The 24,178-nt window shown below is 52.2% G+C and overlaps 8 protein-coding genes across 8 annotated transcripts; 4 read left to right on the plus strand and 4 right to left on the minus strand.

Moving 5' to 3' along the window:
• Positions 1-87: 87 nt before the first annotated feature.
• Positions 88-1,724, plus strand: P152DRAFT_459994 (WD40 repeat-like protein). The gene is made up of 3 exons (XM_033679803.1): positions 88-445; positions 539-996; positions 1,056-1,724. The coding sequence occupies exons 1-3, from the start codon at positions 203-205 to the stop codon at positions 1,417-1,419; spliced, it is 1,065 nt and encodes a 354-aa protein (XP_033532748.1). The 5' UTR covers positions 88-202; the 3' UTR covers positions 1,420-1,724.
• On the minus strand, positions 1,724-3,083 carry P152DRAFT_459996 (DUF431-domain-containing protein). The gene is made up of 4 exons (XM_033679804.1): positions 2,392-3,083; positions 2,303-2,320; positions 1,988-2,217; positions 1,724-1,916 (listed from the first exon to the last, which is right to left on the minus strand). The coding sequence occupies exons 1-4, from the start codon at positions 2,801-2,803 to the stop codon at positions 1,833-1,835; spliced, it is 744 nt and encodes a 247-aa protein (XP_033532749.1). The 5' UTR covers positions 2,804-3,083; the 3' UTR covers positions 1,724-1,832.
• Positions 3,084-4,840: 1,757 nt separating this feature from the next.
• P152DRAFT_79574 (Endosulfine-domain-containing protein) lies at positions 4,841-6,180 on the plus strand. The gene is made up of 3 exons (XM_033683249.1): positions 4,841-5,168; positions 5,267-5,350; positions 5,407-6,180. Exons 1-3 carry the CDS (start codon positions 5,130-5,132, stop codon positions 5,758-5,760), a joined length of 477 nt encoding a protein of 158 aa, XP_033532750.1. The 5' UTR covers positions 4,841-5,129; the 3' UTR covers positions 5,761-6,180.
• Positions 6,181-6,487: 307 nt separating this feature from the next.
• Positions 6,488-8,034, minus strand: P152DRAFT_459998 (putative UPF0160 domain protein MYG1). Its single transcript, XM_033679805.1, has one exon. It carries the CDS (start codon positions 7,804-7,806, stop codon positions 6,601-6,603), a length of 1,206 nt encoding a protein of 401 aa, XP_033532751.1. The 5' UTR covers positions 7,807-8,034; the 3' UTR covers positions 6,488-6,600.
• A 795-nt stretch (positions 8,035-8,829) lies between these two features.
• P152DRAFT_79520 (ICE2 family protein) lies at positions 8,830-10,894 on the plus strand. Its single transcript, XM_033683248.1, has 2 exons — positions 8,830-9,613; positions 9,689-10,894. The coding sequence occupies exons 1-2, from the start codon at positions 9,080-9,082 to the stop codon at positions 10,523-10,525; spliced, it is 1,371 nt and encodes a 456-aa protein (XP_033532752.1). The 5' UTR covers positions 8,830-9,079; the 3' UTR covers positions 10,526-10,894.
• Positions 10,895-11,263: 369 nt separating this feature from the next.
• Positions 11,264-12,980, minus strand: P152DRAFT_508394 (CHL4-domain-containing protein; the record flags this gene model as incomplete). The annotated part of the gene is made up of 1 exon (XM_033682584.1): positions 11,264-12,980. The coding sequence occupies exon 1, from the start codon at positions 12,890-12,892 to the stop codon at positions 11,264-11,266; it is 1,629 nt and encodes a 542-aa protein (XP_033532753.1). The 5' UTR covers positions 12,893-12,980.
• Positions 12,981-18,555: 5,575 nt separating this feature from the next.
• On the plus strand, positions 18,556-20,383 carry P152DRAFT_79609 (uncharacterized protein). Its single transcript, XM_033683250.1, has 3 exons — positions 18,556-19,606; positions 19,656-19,733; positions 19,787-20,383. The coding sequence occupies exons 1-3, from the start codon at positions 18,875-18,877 to the stop codon at positions 20,219-20,221; spliced, it is 1,245 nt and encodes a 414-aa protein (XP_033532754.1). The 5' UTR covers positions 18,556-18,874; the 3' UTR covers positions 20,222-20,383.
• A 1,364-nt stretch (positions 20,384-21,747) lies between these two features.
• On the minus strand, positions 21,748-23,361 carry P152DRAFT_467474 (GH26 endo-beta-1,4-mannanase; the record flags this gene model as incomplete). Its single annotated transcript, XM_033680768.1, has 8 exons — positions 21,748-21,804; positions 21,852-22,043; positions 22,100-22,597; positions 22,635-22,844; positions 22,911-22,946; positions 22,995-23,040; positions 23,077-23,152; positions 23,217-23,361. 8 exons carry the CDS (start codon positions 23,359-23,361, stop codon positions 21,748-21,750), a joined length of 1,260 nt encoding a protein of 419 aa, XP_033532755.1.
• Between the last annotated feature and the right edge of the window lie 817 nt (positions 23,362-24,178).

Below are 24,178 nucleotides of genomic sequence, written 5' to 3' on the forward strand. Positions count from 1 at the left end.
ACGTGTCACTCATGTCGCAGCCAAGACTTTGGTGACTCAGGCTGTGAGGCATCCACTTACTAGCCTTCGCATCGAAGCTTCAACTGTACTGGCAGCCTATATCCTTTGTGATAGCTGCACCCCACACTTAAATACAATAGTCTCTACGGTCGAAGTCTGCTAGATCAATCTTACCCATTACCATTATCTGACGATCCCCAGAATGTCATTCGGGGCAGCCGCCGCCGGGACCTCGCAAGGCGACACAAAGGGCGATGTCGAGCTCACGGCGCCACCAGAAGACAGTATTTCGGACCTGGCATTCTCCACCGAAGGAGATTATCTAGCCGTGGCATCCTGGGATCAAAAAGTCCGGATATATGAGATTTCACAGCAGAGTGGCAAGAGTGAAGGAAAGGCGTTCTTCCAGCATGAAGGGCCCGTCTTGAGTTGTAGTTGGTCGAAGGTATGTGGGCTATTTTGATCGCAGTTACAGCACCATGCTGCGCGGGTTGCGACCTAAGAAAGAATATCATGATGAAGCTAACTTGTACAACAGGATGGTAAATACGTCGTCGGCGGCGGTGCCGACAAAGTCGCGCGACTCATCGACCTGGGCGCAAACACCAGCAGCAGCACCATCGTCGCTCAACACGACCAGCCGATCCGCTCCGTCAAGATGTTCCAAACGAACGGCAACAACATGCTGGTGACGGGCTCCTGGGATAAGACGGTCAAGTACTGGGACCTGCGACAGCAGACACCGATCGGGTCCATCACCTGTCAGGAGCGGGTGTACACCATGGACATGCGAAATGAGTTGCTGGTGATTGGGACCGCGGATCGGTATATCAACATTGTGGATTTGAATAATCCCATGACCTTCCAGAAGACGCTACAAAGCCCCTTGAAATTCCAGACGAGGACGCTCGCGTGTTTTGCGGACGCCAGTGGGTTTGCGATCGGGAGCATCGAGGGTCGGTGCGCGATTCAGTACAAGGACGACACAAATTCAACGTGAGTATCAATAACCGCCTAAATATCCCTCTCGATATCCCTGCTAATCTTCATTCCAGCTTAAACTTCTCCTTCAAATGCCACCGCCAAAACGCTACACCCGACACCTCCAAAGTCTTCGCCGTCAACGCCATCTCCTTCCACCCCATCCACGGCACCTTCAGCACCGCCGGCTCCGACGGCACTTTCCACTTCTGGGACAAAGACGCCAAACACCGATTGAAAGGATTCTCGGACGTCGGCGGCCCCATCACCGCCACCGCGTTCAACCGGACCGGAACCATCTTCGCGTACGCCGTCAGCTACGATTGGAGTAAAGGGTACGCGTACCATAATCCGAACAACCCGAATAAAATCATGCTGCATCCGGTGGTCGGGGAGGAATGTAAGCCAAGGCCGGGGGGGACGCAGAGGAAGAAGTGAGGTGAAGAGACGGGAAATGATTCGATTGATGATGGAGGCAACCAATGCTGGTTTGTTGCGACGGGTCGTACGGGACGCGAGTGCCAGGCACTTGGACTGAATGGAGGTCATGAGGGGGACAACAAACCAGAGCAATCCTAACGCGGCGCAAAATTGTCTGATGCTTGCAAGGAAATTCAGGCGCGATAGAATAGGACACAATGATGGATTTCAGTCCACAGAGGTACTGAACATCAAAAGATACCCTGTATGGGACATGGATAGTGGGATTGGCGTTCCTAGAAATATGAAATATCCGAACTCTTTGTCATTTGCATGCTGATTCGCGTATCTTACTGGTGACCGGCTATACCGCCAAGGTTGGCCTCTAGTAAATGATATCCAATCCAGAATTTCCTCCAGACCATCCTATATCAAGATCCTCCCAGTGCCCCATCATCCCCCATCAACTCCGCAAACCCCTTGTCCGAATCCTTCGCAATCAGTTCATCCATCCCCTATCCCCACCGTTAGCCGCCTTTCGATCTCTCTCATTCCCAAAAAGGATATTCTTCGTCCGAACACTCACCTCTGGCATTGCCGGCTTCCCTCTCTCATCCTTCACATACCGGAACGGCATCTCCGTGGTCTCATGCTTGTTAATCTTGATCTCCGGATAGTCGATATACGGGATCTGGTCTACTGGGATCCCGGATGCGACTACTAGTCGGGTGACGCGGACGGCGGTGTCGGTCGTCATTTGCAGGGGACCAAGTCGCCGGGTGGGGAAGCCTTTGCAACGGAGCTCGGAGGTGCGGTCTTCAGATTGGTTAGTAAAAGATAATAAGAGAAACAGGAGCCTTTAGCAGGTGGAGGAAAGCAGATGAAAGCTTAGAAATGATACCTCGTGGAGGGTCGTCGCCTAGAACGGCAGAGTCAGCGGCATTCTAAGTTGATGATAATTAAGACCGAACGGGTAAGAAACGGACGAACCTAATATCCCACCGAACAAAAATGCATCGAACACCTCTCCATCCTTCGGCTCCAACTCCTTCTCCGCCTTCGGATCCAGCAAACACACCCTCTCCTTCCTCCATAACTTCCCCTCCCCCTTCTCCCCCTCCTGCCAACACATCTCCTCCACACTCCGGTGCTCCACACTCACCATCCCCCGCGTTTGCAGCTGCTGCAATTCCGCGGGGAGCTGCATGGACGGAGGGACGGAGGAGAGGATGAAGTAGGGGGTTTTGGAAGGGGTGGAGGACACGGATGAGGAGGGGGGGTAGGTTGAGTGGGTTTCATTGGCGATGGAGGCATACTCGGCGGTCGACCAGGGGGAGATTTCGGGGTCGAGGTGCTCGATTAGGTAATGGTGAGGGCGCGGGTCGGTGGGTGAAGGGGCCATTATGGAAATGATGATGTACGGGATTGGGATTCCTTAATCCTTGATAATTCCTTGCTCTTTGTGAAGTACCGGAATTCAGGTCACTTCAAGTTGAATCCCTTAGTTACCTTCGTCCATTAACTGTGGCCCAAATATTCCTTTCAGAATTTTGGCTTGATGAAGTCTGTAGAGGATGGAGGATCTAACTCTGTCACGCCGAAAAATCTTATTAAGCACTCTGAGTATCCGAAGTCCAATTGAATGTAAGGACCGATAACTACTAGAAAGTCAAAATTTCCACGTAAAGTTGTCTTAGGTCAATAAAATGATGCAGATTAAATCTGATATTCGACCCGCGTTGATGCCTGGGTGCCTGAGATTGAATGCTCCCAGCCTCCGCTGATGCAGACGTCTGGTCGCTCCGTCGTGTGTCAATGTCAGCGTTGTGGGTGACCCCCCAGATGAACTCAATTCACCTCCACCACGACGCTCAGTGATCATCAGTCCCTACAACACCACCCCTATTTCCAAATCTATGTGTACGGAAGCAGGCTCTCCTTCCTACCCGTAGTAAATTAAAAGCAGCATACGGAGTATATCACAGGAAATTTATCCTTGAGTTTGCATATTCGTCAGAACCATATAAACATCATATTTTGAAACTCAGAAAAGACTGAGACACTACCAAGAGTATCTATCCATTGAACATGCTGACCCAGTAGTTAATTTCTGGATAAGGAGTGTGCCACTGGTCAATCCATGCATCATATGCTTCTTGGTTCAGTCTATATCCCCTTTCGCCTTCTCTCAGTTCAAAAAGCTCGTCTATTGGATCTTCTGACTCGTCTTTGGTTCTTTTGCCTCATCTTCGTCGGGAGGAAGTACAGTATGTATACAGAAAGCCAAATGGATTCAAGACCAACCATGATCTCAAGGCTGTCTGTCGAAGAGACACATATGGGTTATTTATCTCTCGAAAGGCTGTTTCATCTAACGAAATCTCCAAAGACTCGATGGAACCGCTGGACCGTATCGTCAGACTGTTCTGTTTACGGTACTTCGCCGGCCTCGACACGGCTTGTTAAAGCCTCTTTGAGGATACACATCAGAGCATTTTACCATCCAACTGTCAAAAGCGTTGTAAAATACAGGTAGAAGTGTACTGGTACTGGTACAAGGCGATGATCGGCCAATGTCAAAGGCGGAACGAAAACGTTTGTCCAAAACCAAGTTCTCGCCTTACGGATATTGGTGCCAGAATTTTGAATACTGATAGGTGCACGATCCTTTTTCCTTCCCTCCTTCCCTGCTGACAGGCCCGGATACGGGCATTCCAGCCCAATAACGGGAAGTCACATAGCAGGGGCTGCCCATGTTTCCTGCCCATCACACCTAGAAACGGGGAAGGAGTTGCCCAGGCACCGCTGATGACTCAACGCCGAGCGCCCTCCTCATTCGATACCTAAGATCGGTGCTGAAATATCGCTGGGTATCTATGATTCTGCATATTTGACGATAATAAGCGAGGATCAATATCCAAAGCCTAGAACGAACAAGGCGAATGTTTGTTTAGATAAAGAATGGAGTATTTACCGTAGAGATGGTACTGCGGCTGAAGATGAATGACATAAAATGACGGGTGATGCCAAGTGACCTTTTTCGTCCCTCCCTTTGCTTTCACCGTTTGCCATCCACGCCTTCCTCACCAGCTCCACGGTAGTGAGTATCATCACCACCCTGCAAACCCATCCATCCAACAGCGACGTCATTAGTCACCACATCCATCTAACGCGACTTCTTTCTTGTGTGACCATCTTCACCGCACCATTCACGCAATTTGCCTCCGATCACCAACCGCTTCACAATTCGCATCACGGCATCTCCCGCAGCAAATTGGACCAATTACGTGTCACCGGCTCTGCTCCCCGCTACGCACCCCGCCTTGACTACTTCCAGTCCTAGTTCTACATAGGGAGTCCTGGCTTTCCAACGTCCCATCACCCGTCGATTTTCTTGCTATAACCCTCCTACAACCACGATCCTAGACCTTTACATCTCCGAGAATATCTCCTGCTCATTGAAGTCATTGACACGGCTCTCTTTTTACCTCCGAGGCAACCCGACGGTCCAACATTAAAAGACACCTTCGTTCTCGAAGCTTGGAGATCGGCAATACGTCAAGAAAAGTCCAGGGATCGGACCGAGATTGCCTCATTGCGAGGGCTAGACGGCCTGCAGATTACCCAGCTTCATCTTGGATAGCTGCAAGCGAGCTCTACGAAACTGTGCTGCCGAATCCCAGCGACTCCGACATAGCTGAGCAAGCTCGATTGAGGACCACTTCGACATGATGAACCCCCATCAGCAGAACAAGGTTGACGTCAGCGTAAGTCCAGTCCCATACGCATCGACGACCGCGAATATCCAAGCTGGCGTTCATTCTCGTTGACACCATGATATTAATTCCCGCTAACACCACCCCAGTCCCTCTCCCCCGAGGAGCAACGCCTCTTCCGCCTCTACGGCAAGCTCCCCAACAAGAAGGACCTCCTCCAGAACAAACTCAAGGTACTCCCCCCTCCCTCTCCATACCCTCACACCCACTAACCCCCCTCCCCTCCTAGGAACGCAAATACTTCGACTCCGGCGACTACGCCCTCTCCAAAGCCGGCAAAGCCTCCGACATCGGCGTCACCTCCGTCGGCACCTCCCACCCCTCCCCGGAAAGCATCCCGCACCACGCCCCCTCCGCGCTCTCCAACACCATGACGCACAGCCAGCCGCACAACGGGAGCCTCGGCGGCGCCAGCGGTGCGAGCGGGGCGCCCGTGCCGAATTTCCAAGGGCACGGACACCGCGGGAGCATCGTAGGCGGGAAGGCGGGCAGTCCGGTGAAGGAGGGGAGCGTGTTGAGGGAGAATAGCGTGGATGATGTGGAGGAGGAGGAGGAGGGGAAGAAGGAGGGGGGGAAGTCATAGCGGTTGGGAGGGAGTGGTTTCGTTTTTTTGCTTTCGTGGTGCGGATCCGTTTCGATTGCGTATCCTGGATATGGCTTTTCAGTGGCCGTTGTCATTTCGAGAGATGGACTGGTTCGAGATACCACAGTCGTTCCCTTGAATTATTACCAAGAGCTGGGCGCGGGCGTTGGTGAGGAGCGCTACTCTACGTAGCCAGGTTTTTTTCTTCACTTCTTGTACTGTATATTTCCACCGTCATCTTTTCCCTCATTCTCTCCTTTCCTTTCTCTTTGATATCCGCATTCCTGGTTACCGGACACTCGAATCCGTGTTGAGAAGGAGTCGGATACGAAGAGTAAAAAGAGGAGAATCGGGAACCAACAAATTGCTATATTTGCAGACCCATCTGCATTTCTTATGTTCCATATCATCGTTCAACGGCCGTACAGGCGCAACGTGACGGCTGTTCTTGGCAGTGTCACTTGAGCCCACAGAGTGCGACTCCGAGGGCATTACATGGTATGTATCTTCGTCATATCCTATCCTACCCTATCGTCGCCGTCGTCAGGAAGGGGATATTTAGGTTATGAGGCGTTTCGCAATGGTCCCACAAAAATATATACGGACTGTGAAAAGTCATGGGCAAGAATTTGATTAGGTTGAGGCTGTCGAATATATGATGGATGTGTTGATCATCTACGAGCGATGCTTTGAGAAACATGTGCTGTAGACGTGCAATGTATCGTGACCGGCAATCATGAACTTTAATCTAGTTCTCTTCTACTTCCTTTTGGTCTTAAGACGCCTTTTCCCAACCCTTCCACGAAAAGGTCGATTCCTTCTCTCCTACATGCCTTCAATCTATGCCTCCACCGACAACCTCGCCATCTCCTTAACCCCCTCTCTCGTCTTCGCACCCCCAATAAACCCACTCGCATGCACAAACACTGCCCCCTCCACCCCACTCACCTTCTCCAACTCCCCATCTCTCACCCCCTTCCACCCATCCGGCAAATCCTTCCGATTCACGAACCCCCCGTTCTGCACGCTCACTGACCGAATCCGCCACTTGCTGTCCGCCGCCCCGGACTCCGGGAAGAGCACGTAGAGCACCTGCGCGCCCTCTTTGCTTCCTTCCGCTTCAGACGCCTCGGCCTCCACTTCGTAGAGGTGATCCGCCCAGGGTAACCCACCGTCGCGATGTGGCAGCTCAAGCACTTTCCCCGACGGATGCACGGATTTGCGGTTCGCGTACGCAGCGCGGACGAGCGCGCGGGCGGGAAGCCATGCTTTATGCGCGTCGTGCAGCGCGAGGAGGAACTGCGTCCCGACGAACGTCGATGCGTGGAGGAAGTGCGAGTCCTCGGTCGCCTGAGGATCTCTGATCTCCGTCTCCTTCGCCGGCGCGTCGGGATCCGGGGTGGCGAGGGACGACGGTGCGATGCAGGCCGGGGTGGACGGCGGGATGGAAGGGAACGGCGCGGACTCGGGGAGCGACCAAGTGTGGTTGAAGCGGTTGACGGCGGAGGCGAGGCTGAAGCCGCGGTCGGAGAAGCGGGGAGCGATGGACGCGGAGGTAAGTGCCGCGGTGTCGTAGACGGAGATGCCGTTGTCGTTCGCGTCGAACGCCTCGACGAACTCGGTGTAGATGCGCTGGAACAACGTCTCGACGTCCGCAGCCTCTTTCTCCCCCTCCAGCCCCGTCACGGCTGCGACGATCGCCCGCCCGAAATGCAGCCACACCAGCCCCGCGCTGGACAGCTTCGTCGCGCGCCCGGGGAACGTCGTGGTGAATTCGCGCTGGTGGTGGTCGTAGCGGTGGCGAACGGCGTCGTATTCACCGCCGACGTCGACGACGACGTCGCATTGGGTGAGGATGGACGCATCGCGGGTGCGGACGAGGGGGCTAGTGTGGTAGGCGGGGAGGAGGCGGAGGAGGAAGACGGCGAGGGCCTCGTCGGCATGGAAGTGCCCGCTGTGGGTGCCGATGAGGGGGGAGGTGGAAGAGGAGAGTTTGGGGCGCTTGGAGAGGGGGGAGTCGCCGCGGGGGAGGGTGGAGGTGGACATTTTGAGGTGGAGGGGGAGGATTGGGTGGGTGGTGCGAGACGGGGAGGGTTTGATGGGCGGGGATTGGGAGGATATGCGGCGGGTTGATATGAAAGGGATGAAACGTTTAGGGAGGACGCGGACGTGGATGCTCATATAACAGTTCGGTATACAGAGAGGATGTGGTGTTCTTGATATTTCGAACCGGTGGAATTGTCCTTGAAGAAGCTTGGTAGTCTTCCAGAATGCCCTCCCTCATTCAGCCATTCTCTTGCAAATAATCCTTGCCTTTCTTGGGATGTTTTTATGGGCCCAGGCCAAACTGTGGCTGGGAACTGTGGCTTGGCAATACATGCCATCAGCCAATCACAGCTCGTATTTATCAACCGCCGACAACCAGCAACTTGTCCTCTACGCCAAAAGCTCAAGGCCTCCGAATGCTCAAATTAAACGAAACGCCTTCGCTGTTCACCCATGTTCCCGTCGTGTCTGCCGTCCGTGTACTTGTGCAGGTGTCTGTGCAGACTCGAGCTGGGAGGAACACACTCTCCTCGAAGATCAAAACCAACCGCGAGTGAACTTCGGTGGATATCTCGGTCTAACTAGCTCCAGGATCACAAGTCTCGTCGATCAACCTTACAGGCTCTTCAGCAACCAGATTGAGGTGCAGATAGCCTGACCACTTGAGCACAGGCAGCACGCGACAATCTCCTCCCCTGGCCAGATTTCTTCCTTCAACTTTTTCTTGGACACCACCCTCCACCTTCCCTCCGCCCTCCGCAAGCCTCCTCATACCCTTCTACGATCCTGCTTGCTCGTTGAACAAGTACAACTTGGCTCCGTGGTGCGACCTGTGTCCTACTTATTCCTGGAGTAATAATATTCATCCTGCGTCGCCTCTTTCATCATAACGCCAGGTATCACTCTCCTTAGGTCGCCGCTATCCGTGCCCAGTCCTCGCAACACGTCGACATTGAATATTTGATAAGCGGCTCGTTGGCGTCTTTGGCTCCTCTACCAATCATCACCAGATTTCAACACTCTAGAAAACGACACGCATAATAGAACATTCGTGTTTTCGGTAGACTGCACGGGAAGGACCGCCGTCTTATCATCCTTCTGCCGCTTGGCAGGCGCGTCTGCCTCCGCGCTTTCAACACTATCGACGATCTTTCAACACTGCATTTCAGTCGTCAGGCTGTGATAAAGTTTTCGCGCACTTTAGGGTCGACGCGAATCCTTCGATATCCCCCCTCGAATCGTAGCTATCGAATCGATATATCAGTCGCCAACGATGCCGTCCATAATACGAACGTTCAGCTCCGCAACCACCCTTTTCATCCTCCTCTTCACAATCCCGCTTACCTTCGATGTCGGCGGCCGATCATGCGGGCTCGCCTTTTCGCTTTCCCTTTCGGTTTACTATTTCTTTGTCAGCATCCTGCGACTATCCACACCTGATTCATCGCGGATCCGAAGGACGGGGATATTCTTTCTGCAACACACGCAGTGGTTCGTCATCGCGTTCCTGATGCTCTGGACCATGAACAAATTTTCCGTGGACGCTGAGGCCGAGGGAGGAGGTGGCTGGGTCACGAAGGCGTTTGGTGCGAAGGAGAATCCGACGATGGAGGACGGGTTGTGGAATTGGGTGTTCGGGCAAGGTGGGGTGTTGGAGCAGTGGACGATTGGAGGATGGGATAAGTTCTTGAGGTGGAGCACGCCAGCTTTTCAACTTGCGGAGGGGTTCTGCAGTTTGTTGGTGATACAAGTCGCTGGACAGATTACGCGGTGGCTCGTAAATCGAGAGCGAGGAGATAGCTGGATGGTAAGCTCCTTTTATCTCCCCCCTGTTATTGTCATGCGACTTCAATATCGAACACGAACTAATGATGCCTAATAGATCGGCCTCCTCACCGTCTCCGCCAGCATTTTCGCCTCCTCCATCTACTTTCTCTACCGAATCACCACCTTCCCCTCAATCTCTCCCACCTCCGCCGTCCTCATCGGCAGCATCATCACCTGCGCCATCTTCCTCTGCATCTGGGGTATCGCCTCCGGCCGCGGCAACCCCGTCGAATCCTCCCTGCTCTTCGCCTACATCACCCTCTGCATCTACCAAATCTTCACCGACTTCCGCGGCCACTCCCTCGCCTCCGAAGTCTCTCAAGACCCCTCCTCCGACCCCCCTGCCCTCCCTCCTCTCCCACCGATCATCATGGCCTCCTATTCCACCCTGCTCGCCGCCCTCCACTCCCTCCCGGAAATCCTCCACACCTCCTTCGCCTTCGTCCACGCCGCCCTCCTCACCATCACTCCCTCCGTCCTCGTCTCCCTCGCCTTCCGCGTCGCCGTCATGTCCACCGCCGTGCGCCTCGTCCCCGTGATCCGCGACGGTGGCGCCCGCGCGCTCGGCTCGGAGCTCTCCCTCGACGACTCGGACGAGGCGGGGCGGTTCCTGGCGGGGCTTTCCTGGTTCTCCCCCACGATTTTGGTCGCGGTGTACACGAGCCTGCTGATGCAGCATTTCGATCGCGGGACGCTGGAGGGGACCGGGATGGGCGTTGGCGCTGGTGTCGGAAATGGCGCGGCGTGGGGAGGAATGTGGATGTGGGGCGGCGGCAATTTCTGGGATTTCTGGCGCTGGATTAATCTGGTTGTGACGATGGCACTGTATGCGGTGGAGATGCAGTTGGGGAGGGACGATGGTGGATTGACGACGCACTGGAAAGATGATTGAGCAGCGAAATCGTTACAAGCGCGGGATTCTTCCCAGCTGGCCCTTGGAAACCGGGATTTCGAACAGTAACACGGCACATCGAAGTTGGTGCCTGGATCCGCGGGAGGGCGGAGAGGCGGATGCGAACTCGCCCAGCAGCATGTCGAGCGGAATTTCCGAAGAATGAGACTGAGTTGAGAGGATGTAGACAGTCCACCATCGCGGCATTCGAAACGCTTCCTCGAAACTCTTCTAGCTACTTCTAGACGCGCATCAAAGCAACGCGGAGGATGGAGTAGCGTCCGAACACGGTGGCTCGAAGAGAAACAGCCAGCGAGTCGATTCGAGACGGACATACCAAGCGCTTGAAAGCTGAGCGACAAAGACGTGACATCCCGTTTGTTTTTGTTGGTGTCAAGCCTCATTCTGCCATGCAATGTGAATGGAGAGGAAACACTACAGCGGCCCTAAAGGATATGGCGATTGAGGTGCGCATCGCAAGTCAGCGCGTGCATTTGGTACGAATACCCCCAGTTTGCGGACGATTTAAGCACATCAAGGGCATGAAAAAGCCTTTATTTAGCTTAGGATCGAGATAACCAGATGAAAGTCCATGGAATTTTGCTGTACTTGAAATATGCTCAACAGTGGTATCTTGCTCCCTATCGTAACTTCATTCTCCCAAACTTAGCCAATGCCTTTAAGGATACCCATCCCATCCAAGTCTCCATGATCATAACCAACACAGCGACATCAACACTACCCTTTCAAAGACTTCCCCAAAACCTCTCTCCTCACTATCCTCCCGTCCCGCACACAACCCACACTCACCCCCGCCTCTCCCGTCATCCAGCCCGGCATCCTCTCCCCATTCACCACCCCCATCTCCACCAGCTTGCGTATCCCCGCAAACACATGCGATCCATTAAACGAGATCCGGACCTGTGGACGCCATGTCTCCCCCTCCTCCCCATCTTTCTCCGCCGACAGATCCGCATCCTCGCCCAGTCCCACTTCCGCCGTCCCGCGTCTAGAAAATACCTCGTCCATCCGGACCTCCACCCTCTCCAATGCCACCCCATCCCTTTCCTTCCCCGACTCCCCAAACCGCCCCTCCGACACTCCCTCCAACCGCTTCAGCCGCTTCGGGTCATTCTCGCTTCCCCGGAGCATCTGCATACTGCGCAACCGCTTCTTCCCCTGCTCCGGCGCGATGTTCTCCTTATCCTCATCGCCCCGCACCAGACCTCCCACCTCCTCCGCCTTCCGTTTATTTGAGCTAGTCTCGAACGCCAACGCTCCGTGCCCGACGCTCCCGTGCGCGAAGATGCTCCATGCGCCCTGCGCATGGTTCGTCCGCCCGGCGCCGCGCATCGCGAGCAACGTATTCAGCGAGCGGGCCGAGAGTGAGGTGGATTTGAGGGTGAGGCGGAAGTGTGGGCGAGAGAGCGCCTTGGGGATGGCGGCCAAGAGGACCTTTTTGAGACTTTTGGCGTCGGCGTCGTCGGCGGGTTGGCGGGTTCGTGAAGGGGGGTCGGAAGAGGGCGAGGGTTTGGAGGTGGCGCCGAGGCTGGCATAGAGGTAGGGGGTGTTGTCGGGGAAGATGAAGAAGACGGATTTGGAGGCGTCGAGGGTGGTGCTGGTGGTGGTGACGTTGGAGGTGCGGGGATCGTGGAGGGAGCGTTGGGTGTTGTACGGGCTGTCGTGGATGTAGACCCGGAGGATCGTCAGTTCTTGCTCGGGGTGTCGCGCGAGGTAGTAGTGGGTGCGCATCAATGACCCGATTTCGCGTTGCAGGTTGAGGAGAAAGGTGGGAGCGTGGAAGCGCGGGAGGCGAGACAAGGTTTCCAAGTTCTTTCGCTCCTCTCGCGCATCGAAACATGTTTTCCGCTTATCCATGCCTGTCTTCCCACTCTTATTTATCGCAGCAGATTCGCTTTTACTGTTCTCATGCCGTGACAGCCGCAACGCTGTCCACCGCACCGCACCATTCTGATCCAGAATCCACCTTGTCTCGGCCATTCCTAGCTGATACAGCGTGATCCCATGTCGCCAATCGCCCTCGAGTATCCGCTCCAACACGTCTCGCTTGGTCCCGCTCCTCTTCTCCTGAAATTCCTCATATATCTCTACCGCCTCTTCGATGCTCTCGGCCGTGTCGAACGGCGCGTCAGGATCGTCGTCGGCCGTGGATGGGTCGGGGAGGGTAGCGAGGGTATATGGGACGCAGTATTGGATGTGCGGATCTGACAGCCATGATAATGCGAGCGATATGAGGGAGGCGCGGGATAATCGAGAGAGGGTACGGTGGATGAGGGGACTCGAGGAGGGGATGCGATGGGTGTTTTTGAGGCCCCCATGGGTCGGGATGGAGAGTCGGGGCGCCATGGTACGTATGTATAATTGTTATGAAAGGTTATGCGACCATAAATTCATGCTTAAATTGCATGTTGTAGTATGTTGGTGCATAGGTTTGCTGATGTTGATACAGCAAATATCTTTGAATGTTGAATCGAGACGAGATCGCGTCGAAGTTTACATTTTGCCGTTTTGGGGTTAGCGTGAATGGTGGAGCCTGGATGAGTTTATTCCCACAACAATCACAACTCCGTACCGATTCACGTCACGTCCACTCTCAAAGCCGAATCATATAAATGACGGAAGCTGGTGACGTCTCCGTTAAAGGCAGTCTAGGTGATGGTGAGGGTTGATATAACTTCCCGCTGGCTCTCGGCAACTTGACATTCGATAGTTCATTTTGAAGAACAGGTGAATCGGTGACATCGAATGGTCAGTATTTCATTTGTTGAGTGCTAGTCACTGCAAGTTCCGCTAAGTCTATGATACTCGTCTTTCGTTTATTTTTCATCATTTGATAAAATAAAACAAACTTACGTGGCAGTTTCTGTAAAGCCATCAGCAGGCGGCACGGCTGGCGAGGAGCCATCTAGTCAGGGGGGGTTGACCAGATAGTAGAACAGGACTCGTCGATGCGGATAGTCTGTTATTATCCAAGGTTCGAAACCAAAGCGTTTCGAGGAAGGTCGATATTTCAGTATTATGCTTGCCGAGGAGAAGCTTAAATTTGGTGTTCGAATACAAGATTTCAGCCAAAATAGATCAGAACTCGCTGTTATATACCTGGTACTACCAGGCGAGCAGGGTACTGTCTATCCCGACTGCGCTTCCATCATTCCGTGAAGTCAAATGATGCATTACGGAATAACTGTTATGGTCCCAGGCCTGCGGCCTGTTCCCTTGGTTGTGGCTGAAGACGTGGCTGGTGGATTATATCAGAGAAGCAAACAAACATGGTAACACAGCAGTAGGGCATTGGAGAGGAGAGTCGCTATCTCGCGCACAAAGGTGCCGGGAGATTTCTTCTCCCTCTCTCTTCAGTTTAGATTAATGGAACTTGGTAATCGCAGACCTTGCGCATCCAGACCGTGTCAATAACCAGACAACTCTTATATTCACCCGCGTCGGCTGTCCTGACGTGAGTATATTCTTGACGACTAGGATATGAAGACTGGCTTTGCTTTTCAGGGCTCCTCAGAGTACGGTATCTGGATAGAAATATTATCGGTTCTCCTCAAAGGAGTCTGCATTGTGGCAACTATGAAATGATATAACTAGAGGAGTTTATCCTCGAAACGGCTTTCCTTCCAGCAGCTACGGGTATGTGCAGTGCAACGCGTTCCAGGCATTGTATCAAAGTGATTCATTGGTTTTAATCCTATCACTAAATCAACTTCGATAATTCAAATGTTTCCCTTCCTAAGTCTCCCTAAATTGACGAATATTCCTAGATATTCTCAAGCCCTTTCATCCCAGCGCACAGTGTAAAGGCGACTGTCTCGGTATCATGTCTCTCGCCTATGCCGGTCCATTTAATATACAGCCATCTTGCTTCAAAAAGGCCTTAGTCGAAGCATGGATAGCGAAGCTAAGTCACATCACAACGCAGTCACCTACGTTTATTAATAACTTACCCAAAACATGTCCTCAGTTGAATTTCGTGGTTCATCTAAGGCGTCATCTTGAGTGATGTTGGCTCTATGAAGAGAGTAGTTAGATGTATTGAAACTTTGCCTCGTGATGGTATTTGCAGTGAAATGCCGCATTGTCCTTGGTCTGCGATGGTTTGTGGCTGGTACTCGGTATGGATGGCGTTGTAATTAATGTTTGCCGAGCAGAAAGGCTAGTCAATCCAATGTGAGAATTCTATTTCTTACCCCAAAGATCAAATCTAACGGGATAGGTATAATAGAGTTCGCCGAGGGTCGTCTGTTGTTACTGGACACCTCGCTACGTGGATTATCGAGGGATCCCAAGAGGTAAATAGCCGATCGCCTCTGGTGAAGACTTCTGATTCTATCCCTAAGACCTTAAATCAAGCATGTGACCAGAGACCCGAAGCCTATATGTGCCCAACGCCTCCTTGCTCAGGTTCTCTCTCATTCTCCAGAAGAAATATGTTGCTCTGCCTGGCTCTACTTTCCTACGCAGCATTGTCCTGGGTCTGATTTGAATATGTCGCGAGTTAAATCAGTAGGTAGCATGTCTCCCGAGGGGCATTGCATAAATTCATCGGCAGTACGAATCCTCGAAAGGGAGCATTGGTTGCATCGTCGAACGACTGACAGCTACCAACAATATCATCGAGTGATCCACTATACTGATTCCAAAAGAACATATAATCCAGCTAAGGAATCATGAAGGCATCAATGCCTTTATGGCGATACATAGCCAGACACGGAACTGTACAAGCATCCGGTGAGCAGCATATAGCGTCTGCCCATGGCCCCTCAGCCCCCTAGGGGACTTTCAGATTGAAGCGACTCCTATCGTTTTCGTCGTATCGGACATTCTCCTATGCTTCCTAGGTCGAAGCTGTAATCGGGTGTGGTTTGCTTGAAATATAGTCAGAGGTTGGTTGTGTTCTGCACACTTCTGCCGTCTAGACGATAAAACATCGCATAATCCTACGCAATGTTGGAGCAAATTACGGGCGGATTGCTCTTTCGGTGGATATTTCGGGGACGCCCTTTCCGAGGCTTTCCGCGTCCATTACAGTCCGCCCCGTCGCATCTTTTATTTGAATCCCGACGTTCACGCCCATGATTAGAGTAGGGCATCTTCCAGTTTCGTCTTCCTGCCCATGGTGCTTCGGCGCAGGATTTCGTCTCTTTAGTCCCGTGGCCGCATATATGGGTTGAGAAAATTGTTTGGCACATGTTCGTTCAATGGCAGATGGATGATACAGTACCAAAAGCAAGTCGGTACTAACTAGAGGTAGAGGCTGCGATATGAGGAACGATCCGGCCTCGCGTGATCTTTAGCACCTGTTCCGAGACTTCGACTATATCTATCGTTGGAGAAAAAGACGGGGCATGGGTTGAAATAGCTCGAATATTAGAATGACTCCGCTGTCAGCGCGGCTCACTATCGCAATCAGAGCAACTAATGAGGTCCATGACTTGTCGGACGTTCTGTAAAGGGCCTTGACACCCCCATAGAGGATCAAAGGAAGCATGGGAGGGTTGAATGCAAGGGGGAAAGTAGTCGGTAGATCACATTCCACGCCTCCCTGGAATTCGGACGATGCCAATAAGCTGGCTTTAAGGAGTGTGGCGATGTGTGGTTTCGAATGAGATTCACCGTTATGCAACTAGATGAGTATATCGGAGCCGGCAAAGTCTCATACCCACGAACAGTTACCTTATGGTTCGAGTCTCATTGGTTTGACTCCACTTGCTCCTCGTTCGGCAATATCATGTCCATCTACTAACATGGGATTTGCGATCTCAACCGTCCACTATGCGTGACCAAAAAAGCGCGGTTAAAATCCGACAGGATTCTCCGATTCCGCTGTCGACACACAAAAACGCAGGATCCCATGGATATATTGTGGCCCTGCAGAAGGCTGGTTACTCAGAATACCTCCACTAGAATACCTCTAGAACATTCCCGCGTCTGAAAAACAGCCTCGGAAGCAGATAAGGGCCAATGACCAAAGAAAGATGACTTGGAGGCCTTTGAAGATGAGACGCCGTGGTGTCCTGATGTCCTCATAAGTGCATCAGGGCTGATGGCCGTAGGGCTGTTAAGGGATAAATGGCCATATAATTTAGTCTATGCCTTCAGCCCTGGTATAGCATCTGACGTTTAACTGACATTGTCATATCAGAGTGGTTCCATGTTGACCAGCCCTGATGAAGCAATCCGAGGCAGTTTGAGCAAAGGTGTTGGAGCATGACACGTCACAGGTGGTCCAAAGTCATGACACTCAAGACTGCAGGCCTGACATAACTCCGGTGGAATACTGACTCCGAATGAATTCAAAAAACAGGGGCTTTGACCTGATGCAATATTATGAAATAATTGAATTAGATGGATGAGGCAGTTCCTGCAGAAGTTCACCACGGTTCCTGTTCCAGCGTTTCTCAACCAACCATGCTCCTCAACAACTCATGTCAGGACGTGCTATCAGCTACGTATGCACAAGCATGTTAAACGCATCATTATTCATCGGTTGATGATCCAGGGGGGAGCTTTCCGTACTTAAAATATTACTCATTTAGTTGCCGGCTGCCGCCTCTATTTTCGGCGAGATTGCTGCTGTCCGTGGTCCAGGCGGTTGGTACAAGACGCTGACGGGCCTTCGGGCGCCATAACCGACACCATTCTCCTGGTGAGACGGCTCCTCCTCGGTTCCTGGTCTGCGGGCTGGATTCCGAACCCCTCACTCGTCAAGAGCCCTTAAGGTTGTTCAGAAGCGCCATCTCGAACCATTCTGCTCACCTCTCATTTGTTCCACCTGTCGATCAGATGCAGGTCGCCGAATTTGCGTCCGTGCTGGCTGTCTCACAATGAGGGGGCAAAAGCCAAAGTCGATGTCATTTCTCCCGTGCTCCAGGGCTCCAGGCTCCCATGCCACTCTGCAACGCTGGTTACATTCCGAGGATTCAAATTTCTCTCGCGGTCTCGCCGCACCGTCGAGCTCGTGCAACCGTCCCCAGGAGACGGGCAGGAACCGTTCATCTCCCTTAATCTTCTCTTCAGCTTTCAGACTTCAGAAGATGGACTTGATGGGTTCAACACCTGTAGAGCGGGATGCTTAGCTCGTTATGAAGCCCTACTAGCCTGCGATATACCGCTCGATGAAAGGCGATCCTTCAGGAATTAGGATTTGAGGGCAAGTTTGTTCACGGACTGACACAGCCACAGAGTGGCCCCATGGGCGTGAAATGAGGTTCTCGAATGGTCATTTGAAAACTACATGTCACGACTCACGAATGTGGATTGTCCCGTGTCTGGCATTCGCGAGGAATTCGGAGATGGGTGGTGGCAGTGTGGCTAATTATTTCCCATTACCACAACGCCATCTCATCTCCGAATGGCGGGATTCATCTTCATGTTTCGTCCCGTATCTCTTCCCAACAGAATTATACTGGAGGCACAGTGGGTTTTTGACCCGGTAGATGAGGAGAGAGTGCACACAGTAAAATTGTTTGACCCACTCGCGGCGCCTTCAATCTTCATTCTCGTTGATCTCATTTCACGATCTCGTATTGCAGCTTATCATCCCCGTGGAGGTGATGACACAGTGAACGCTATCACGCTGTACAACACCGAACTCTTCAGCTTCCAGATCGCTTGCAATCTGTTACATGCCGGAGAGAAGACACCAAGAACATATCGGTGGTCCAAGAATGATATTGCATCATGACGAAATCTGGACAGCGCTTCACTCCGACGGTAGACATCCGAAGGTGGACAGCATCGATCAGTCATTGGCACGATAGGGTTTCGTGATGGGGTATGCAGAATCTGAGCAAGAGATTGGTAGACCGTTAAGTTGTTCCTGGGACCTGCAGCCATCTGTTAGATTGCAGGCCCACGATTTGGGCTTGTCAATCCGCAGACTTAACAGGGGGTTCCTAGACGGGGTCAGGATGCCCCAGATCCTTGCCTGGCCACCGTTCAAACATCTTGATCCATGGTCACCACATATCACATCCTTCTTTAAGCTTCTGTTTTCTCTCGCTCTACCGCTGTCCTTCCTGTCTTTCGAGTTCCTATTTCTCTTCTACATTCGCTGTGATCATTCGGTCTTTCGAGGCACTTCCACTCTTTCGACCATCGGTCTGTCACTCTTTACAGCAGCGAGATATCTGCACCATTCTCTTCAGTACCAGTCCCTCACCTTTGCGAAATTGACTTTCGCTTTTAGTGTTTGTCTGTGACAAAGAGTTGATCACACGTCTCCTGAAAACCCCTCCAAAACGTTCAACCCTCCAGCCGTCGATCGTGCTTCTTCCCCGGACGACCTAACGAGATTGTCGATCCCCCTCCACCCGACTCAAGATGCATTTCTCAACCATCCTCACTGGCCTTGCGGCCTTTGCTACCCTCTCTGAGGCAAGCATCCCCCATGGCTATGAGCGTCCTCAAGCCCGCCACCACGTTCGCCGTGCAGGTGGCAGCTCCAATGGCACTGTCTCCTCCGTACCCTCCAGGCCCAGCGGCTCCGGATCTGCCAGCATCCCGGCCTCCTCGGCCAGTGTCAGCATCCCCACCTCCTCGGCCAGTGGTAGCGGCTCCATCCCCAGTGGCAGTGGCTCCGTTCATCCTACTGGTAGCGGTCGTCCAAGTCACAGCGGTCGTCCAAGCCATAGCGGTCGTCCAAGCCATAGCGGTCGTCCAAGTCACAGCGGTCGTCCAAGTGGTACCGGCCCTACTTATCCCACTGGGAACAGCACCTCGTCTCCCACCGGTAGCGGCACTGGCCGTCCCACTTCTCCTAGCTTTACCTTGGTGCCTACTGGCAACGGAACGACCACTGCGCCTGAGTTGACGACCTCTACCATCCTGTCAACGGTCACTTCCACGATCGCAGGCACCGGTTCGGGTTCTCCGATCGTCGTCACTTCCGTTATCACTGTCGGCACCACTGTCTATACCAAAGACAAAGACACGTCCCCAAGCACCACTGATTCAGTCGAGACATCTGTTGCAACCCTGACTTCTGGAACCGGCGCATCAAAGACAACCATTACCACCACTATCTTGAACACCAAGACTTCGACTGCTGTCCATGTCAGTAGCTCATATTCTATTATGGAACCTTCATGCTGATTACTTTTAGACCGTCACTGGTGGGACTGGTGGCGATTGCCCGCTTCCCTCCACAGTCACCGTTACCGAAAAGGAATATATCACTGTGGTAAGTAATCTAAACGAACCCCATGCCAACCCTCACTAACAAACCCTACCAAGACCGCTGGAAATGCCGGCCCTGGCTCTTCGGGAGGTGCTGAGACCCCCACCGGCGACTCTAGCCACCCTTCATCCTCATATGCAACCACCGCCGTTTCCATCGTCACCATCGTGCCTGTCCCCAGCGGCGGGCCGCCATATGGCAACGGCACGATCCCCAGTGGCACCGCGCCTCCTTCAAGCGGCACCGCCCCATCGTCTCGCCCACCTCCTCACGGATCCAACCCAGTCCCGAGCGGCACCGGCCGGCCAACCCGCCCCGCACCCAGCGGCACCGGCCGGCCAACCCGTCCCGCCCCCAGTGGCACTGGTCCAGCACCCAGCGGTAGCGCTCCGGCACCCAGCGGTAGCGCCACGCCGTCCGGCGGCCACGGCCACGGTCACGGCCACGGCCCCGGGAAGGGCGTGAAGGCGAGGAACTTCGGTCGCCGCTAAACCATTACTCTCATGGGCGGTCCAACTTCGCCGCCCGGGGTTTACTTAGCAGGGCAACGATGCACGCCTTGACGGCGATGGCGTTCTGCCGCGCCGCGGTTCATGCTGGAAGCATTTTCTGATTCGATTCGATTTAAGACTAGCCATCTATGACCGTCATGGGATCGAGAGTCCGGCGCTTAACTTTTTTTTCCATTTCGTTTCTGGATAGACTTTTTTGGGGGATTTTTGGGGTCGAGATTTGAGATGATCCTTTTTGTGTAGATAAATTCGTCGTGTCGAAAATACAGGCAGGTTACTTTGAGTTCTCTCTCCAGTCTAGACATGGATCCTATCTCGTGTCCAAGTGATGTGACCGTGATAGATGAAGATCCTGCCGGCTCCCGTCTTTGTACTCCGGATTTGATTATCCTTGGCCGATCCCTAAACCTAACTTTAATATACTCTTCATTTCGGATCTGCGAGCCGATTCCAGGAACCAGGACGCCGATTTCGTGATGACAATAGGCCTGCGTGCTATCAATCTATAACAGCCAGGGGTAGCTAGCACTTCATACCTTGCTTCCTACCCCAGGAATCATGCAAGCTAGTGAACGGAGGATCTCCTATGCTCGTGTTGGTGTCGAAATATACCGTGGAAAAGAATTGAGACACGTGAAAGTTGCACAATGAGTTTGGATTACAAATTATCCCTTTCTCATCACAAGGAATACCGTTACAAGGGACGTACTTCAAAGTTCAGAAGTGAGCGTGTTCTCTTAAAATAGATGCAGTCTACCACAGTGCATGTCCAAACTCGAGAACACGTTGTGCTCGTGCTCTAATTCTGCTATCACGACGTCTTCAGTTACTTGAAGGCTTTTTTCCTTGAATAGGATTCAAAACTATCGTCTTATGGATTCAGTTAAGTTAATGTTTTGATACCATGCTTAATCTCATGCGCGGCTGTGGTATGTTTCCGCCGGGCATCGTATGCAAGTCTTTTCCTCATGCACTGGTGCAACGCAAACGGACATCGTGTCATCAAAAGTTGGTAAGGGATTATACGAGCATAGAACGTCGGAGCAAGACTCAAGAAATACAGGAAGAGTGGTGGGTAAAGTATAAGGTTTCTGACCTGGATATACGCCAGTGATGCAAGTGATACCAGTGATGCCAGTGATACCAAAATATAATCCTTACCCAATTCCTCATAGAGATATTCCCCAACCTCAGCTCCCCCCTTTGGACTCAGACGTAAAAGGGAAACGAATATTTGTTGACGAATAATGATCTCTAGGCTGGGTCATTGTGTACCATGAGGGACCGAAGGAGCGGTACGCCGGAACGCTTCTCATTTACCGACGATTTCTAGAAAGGCCGTTGATTCACGGTTGGGGCGCTAGAATACTGCCTAAACGAGCAGTAAAGCGAGGAGAAATGAAATTGCTCCCATGCACATTGGTCTTTGGCAGTTTATTAGCAACTAGAAAGATCAATCAGAAGATTGTAGTAGACAATGAGAAACAAGCACTGAGGCCAGGCCCTCAAGTCTGCCATCTCTGGATCTCATCCAAAGTTAAGACGTATTCATGATTGTATATCTGTCCAAGTTAGCAACCCGACTTTCACAATAATGCGTGCCACTTGCCTGTTTCAGAGCTTCAGGGCTGTTCCATTCCGCATTGTTGATGTATTGATCACCCCCCACAGCGAAATACAGCCAATCGGTCTGGTACGTCTGCAGGAGGTCAGGTAACGGAGCTCCGCCTATTTCAGCGGCTGCGATGAGCTTTGTATCGCGGCCAAGCTCCACCATTTGGTTGTATTGAGTTGACATAGGCTGTGAGCCAGTTAGTCATCTTCAGCCCTTGTCGAACGAGAGAATAAGATACGCACCCCATTGCCTTCAGCATGCACATCGGCACTCAAGATATCTACCGTATCATCTCCAGTGTACCATTCTTTCACAATGGAGTTCCAGACCCAAATCAGATTGTTTAGTCCGTGATGCTTCGTCAACCGGTCGAACAGTACTCCCCAAAGCTGTTTCGCTGGCGCAGCACTTTTTGCTCCCCACCAGAACCACTCCCCTTCTGCTTCATGCAAAGGCCACCACAGCACCGGAATTCTAGCGTCTTGGAGTCTCTTCAACTGCACAGCGATAGCGTCGATGTCTCGGATAAGCAGCGTGTAGTTGGCGTTCACAGTGTCCTGCAGTGTCGCCGTGACGTCAAAATCGGTCGCCTTGGTGTAGAAACCACTCCACCACGGGTTCTCTTGCGTGTCGAACAGCCCCGTGGGAGCATTCCAGTGCCATTGAGCAGCAACTATGCCGCCTTGTTTATGGTGCGATATGGCGTCCTCGACTGTCGCGGATTTGCTGCCACGCTCAAACTCGGGAAGGAGTATAGTCGATCAAATCCATAGATACGATGGTAGGGGTCTTCCTAGTTTGCGTGCGGATCAGATCTGCATATTTTGGATCGTGCTGGCCAGACAGAATCTTCTTTCCATAGATCGACTTCAAGTAGCTGTAGAGCTTCTTGGAGTTACCATCTGCGCTCGGATTGATCAAAGCATCATTGATCTTATGTGGCGGTCTGGGAGGCGAGGGAGTCAGACTAATATAGTCAACAAGTACCTAGTACTGGTCAGCGACTCGCATTACTCCTCGAGGGCAAGGTGCTCGCCATCCCCAGTTCGACACAATGTCAACTATGGTAGTTCCTACTTCAAGCAGTACCTATCCTCCAATGGCGTCGGCGAAGCTTTCGGTCGCAGGGAAAACGACTTCACTCGTCCTCGCGTTGTTGAGGACTATAGAAGCTCTCTTCTCTCTATAGATCCCGGCATATCAAATACTGAGGTCGTACAACTGCGCGTTGCTACTCTCAACTCGGAAAGTTGGCTTGTCGGTTGGCTGTTCAAAGCCAGTGACATATCCCTTTCCTATCATGTACTAGCCACTCAACATATAATCAGTGCCAGGAGTGTTTTTCTTCGGCTTCCTCACCAGAGAATCCCGAGTCCGCGCTTTCAATCGTGGTCCCAGAGAGGACAGCATCCTCTGCTTCAAAGGTCAGCTTCGAGTTGCTTTGACATAATACCGTTGATACGCTGGTGACTAGCACCCAGAGGGCTTTGAATATGAGCCTCATCTTCATCTATGCGTCCGATCAACACTGCTTGACATTGCCGCCTCCGCTTCAGTCTCCGCGAGATCTCAACCCTCCTTTTATGTAGGTTCGTGAAGCAAGAGCATGATCTAATTTCGCAAAATAATATCTGTCAATTATATTACGGACCATCGCTCGCCGTGCTGAAATAATGCTTTGATTGAAACAAGTCATTTTCTGGATGATAAGTAGCCGGGATCTTTACATATCCATATAGCCACAGTGCAGGCGGCGCAAGTATCTCTCATTTTCCATCCGCCGAAACCAAGACGCGCGGAAAGAATGCAGATACATTACCGTATGGATTTGTTGATGTACCTAAATGAATTGAACCTCAAAACCATAATTCCGATCTTTGCGTCCTGATGTCCATCTTGGGGTTGGCAAAATTGATCGGGACCCAGTCGGTATTTCGCGCTCCGCATCCAGTTCCAATAGTGTGCCTCGTCTTATTCATGTTGGACACCTGATTGTTTGAATGCCTGCATATATATATCCACAAACCGAGTGATCGAGAGAAGAAAGCGAAATCGATAAATCGGACGTTTTCTGAAGGCCGACTCGTGATGCTCCAGCTTGGATTGCTTCAATGGAGAGGCCAGCTTCGGGATTATCATCCCAAGGCATCTCACAATCCGATCTAGCATCAACAGGCCCATATCTGTTACTTCTTCTAGTTAATATTCCAAAACTCGTATTCCTAGTTCTTTGAAACCCTTCCACCGTTTGCCTCTCTATCTCTCACGTGCTTTCTCAAGCCGCCCTTGCGGAGGAGGGTCTGTGTCAAACCTTTAGGCAA

The sequence above is a fragment of the Eremomyces bilateralis genome (assembly GCF_010015585.1).
Source record: "Eremomyces bilateralis CBS 781.70 unplaced genomic scaffold P152scaffold_15, whole genome shotgun sequence".
NCBI classification, from domain to species: domain Eukaryota; kingdom Fungi; phylum Ascomycota; class Dothideomycetes; order Eremomycetales; family Eremomycetaceae; genus Eremomyces; species Eremomyces bilateralis.

Excerpts from the sequence above, each read along its gene's own strand:
- P152DRAFT_459996 (XM_033679804.1), bottom strand. The coding sequence starts at position 2,803 with ATGGCCCCTTCACCCACCGACCCGCGCCCTCACCATTACCTAATCGAG. Across the intron at positions 1,917-1,987 it reads GGAAGCCGGCAATGCCAGAG|GGGATGGATGAACTGATTGC; the intron begins GTGAGTGTTCGG and ends CGGTGGGGATAG.
- P152DRAFT_459998 (XM_033679805.1), bottom strand. The coding sequence starts at position 7,806 with ATGTCCACCTCCACCCTCCCCCGCGGCGACTCCCCCCTCTCCAAGCGC.
- P152DRAFT_459994 (XM_033679803.1), top strand. The coding sequence starts at position 203 with ATGTCATTCGGGGCAGCCGCCGCCGGGACCTCGCAAGGCGACACAAAG. Across the intron at positions 446-538 it reads TGAGTTGTAGTTGGTCGAAG|GATGGTAAATACGTCGTCGG; the intron begins GTATGTGGGCTA and ends CTTGTACAACAG. Across the intron at positions 997-1,055 it reads AAGGACGACACAAATTCAAC|CTTAAACTTCTCCTTCAAAT; the intron begins GTGAGTATCAAT and ends TCTTCATTCCAG.
- P152DRAFT_79520 (XM_033683248.1), top strand. The coding sequence starts at position 9,080 with ATGCCGTCCATAATACGAACGTTCAGCTCCGCAACCACCCTTTTCATC. Across the intron at positions 9,614-9,688 it reads AGCGAGGAGATAGCTGGATG|ATCGGCCTCCTCACCGTCTC; the intron begins GTAAGCTCCTTT and ends GATGCCTAATAG.
- P152DRAFT_79574 (XM_033683249.1), top strand. The coding sequence starts at position 5,130 with ATGATGAACCCCCATCAGCAGAACAAGGTTGACGTCAGC. Across the intron at positions 5,169-5,266 it reads AGAACAAGGTTGACGTCAGC|TCCCTCTCCCCCGAGGAGCA; the intron begins GTAAGTCCAGTC and ends ACACCACCCCAG. Across the intron at positions 5,351-5,406 it reads TCCTCCAGAACAAACTCAAG|GAACGCAAATACTTCGACTC; the intron begins GTACTCCCCCCT and ends CTCCCCTCCTAG.
- P152DRAFT_79609 (XM_033683250.1), top strand. The coding sequence starts at position 18,875 with ATGCATTTCTCAACCATCCTCACTGGCCTTGCGGCCTTTGCTACCCTC. Across the intron at positions 19,607-19,655 it reads AGACTTCGACTGCTGTCCAT|ACCGTCACTGGTGGGACTGG; the intron begins GTCAGTAGCTCA and ends GATTACTTTTAG. Across the intron at positions 19,734-19,786 it reads AAAAGGAATATATCACTGTG|ACCGCTGGAAATGCCGGCCC; the intron begins GTAAGTAATCTA and ends AACCCTACCAAG.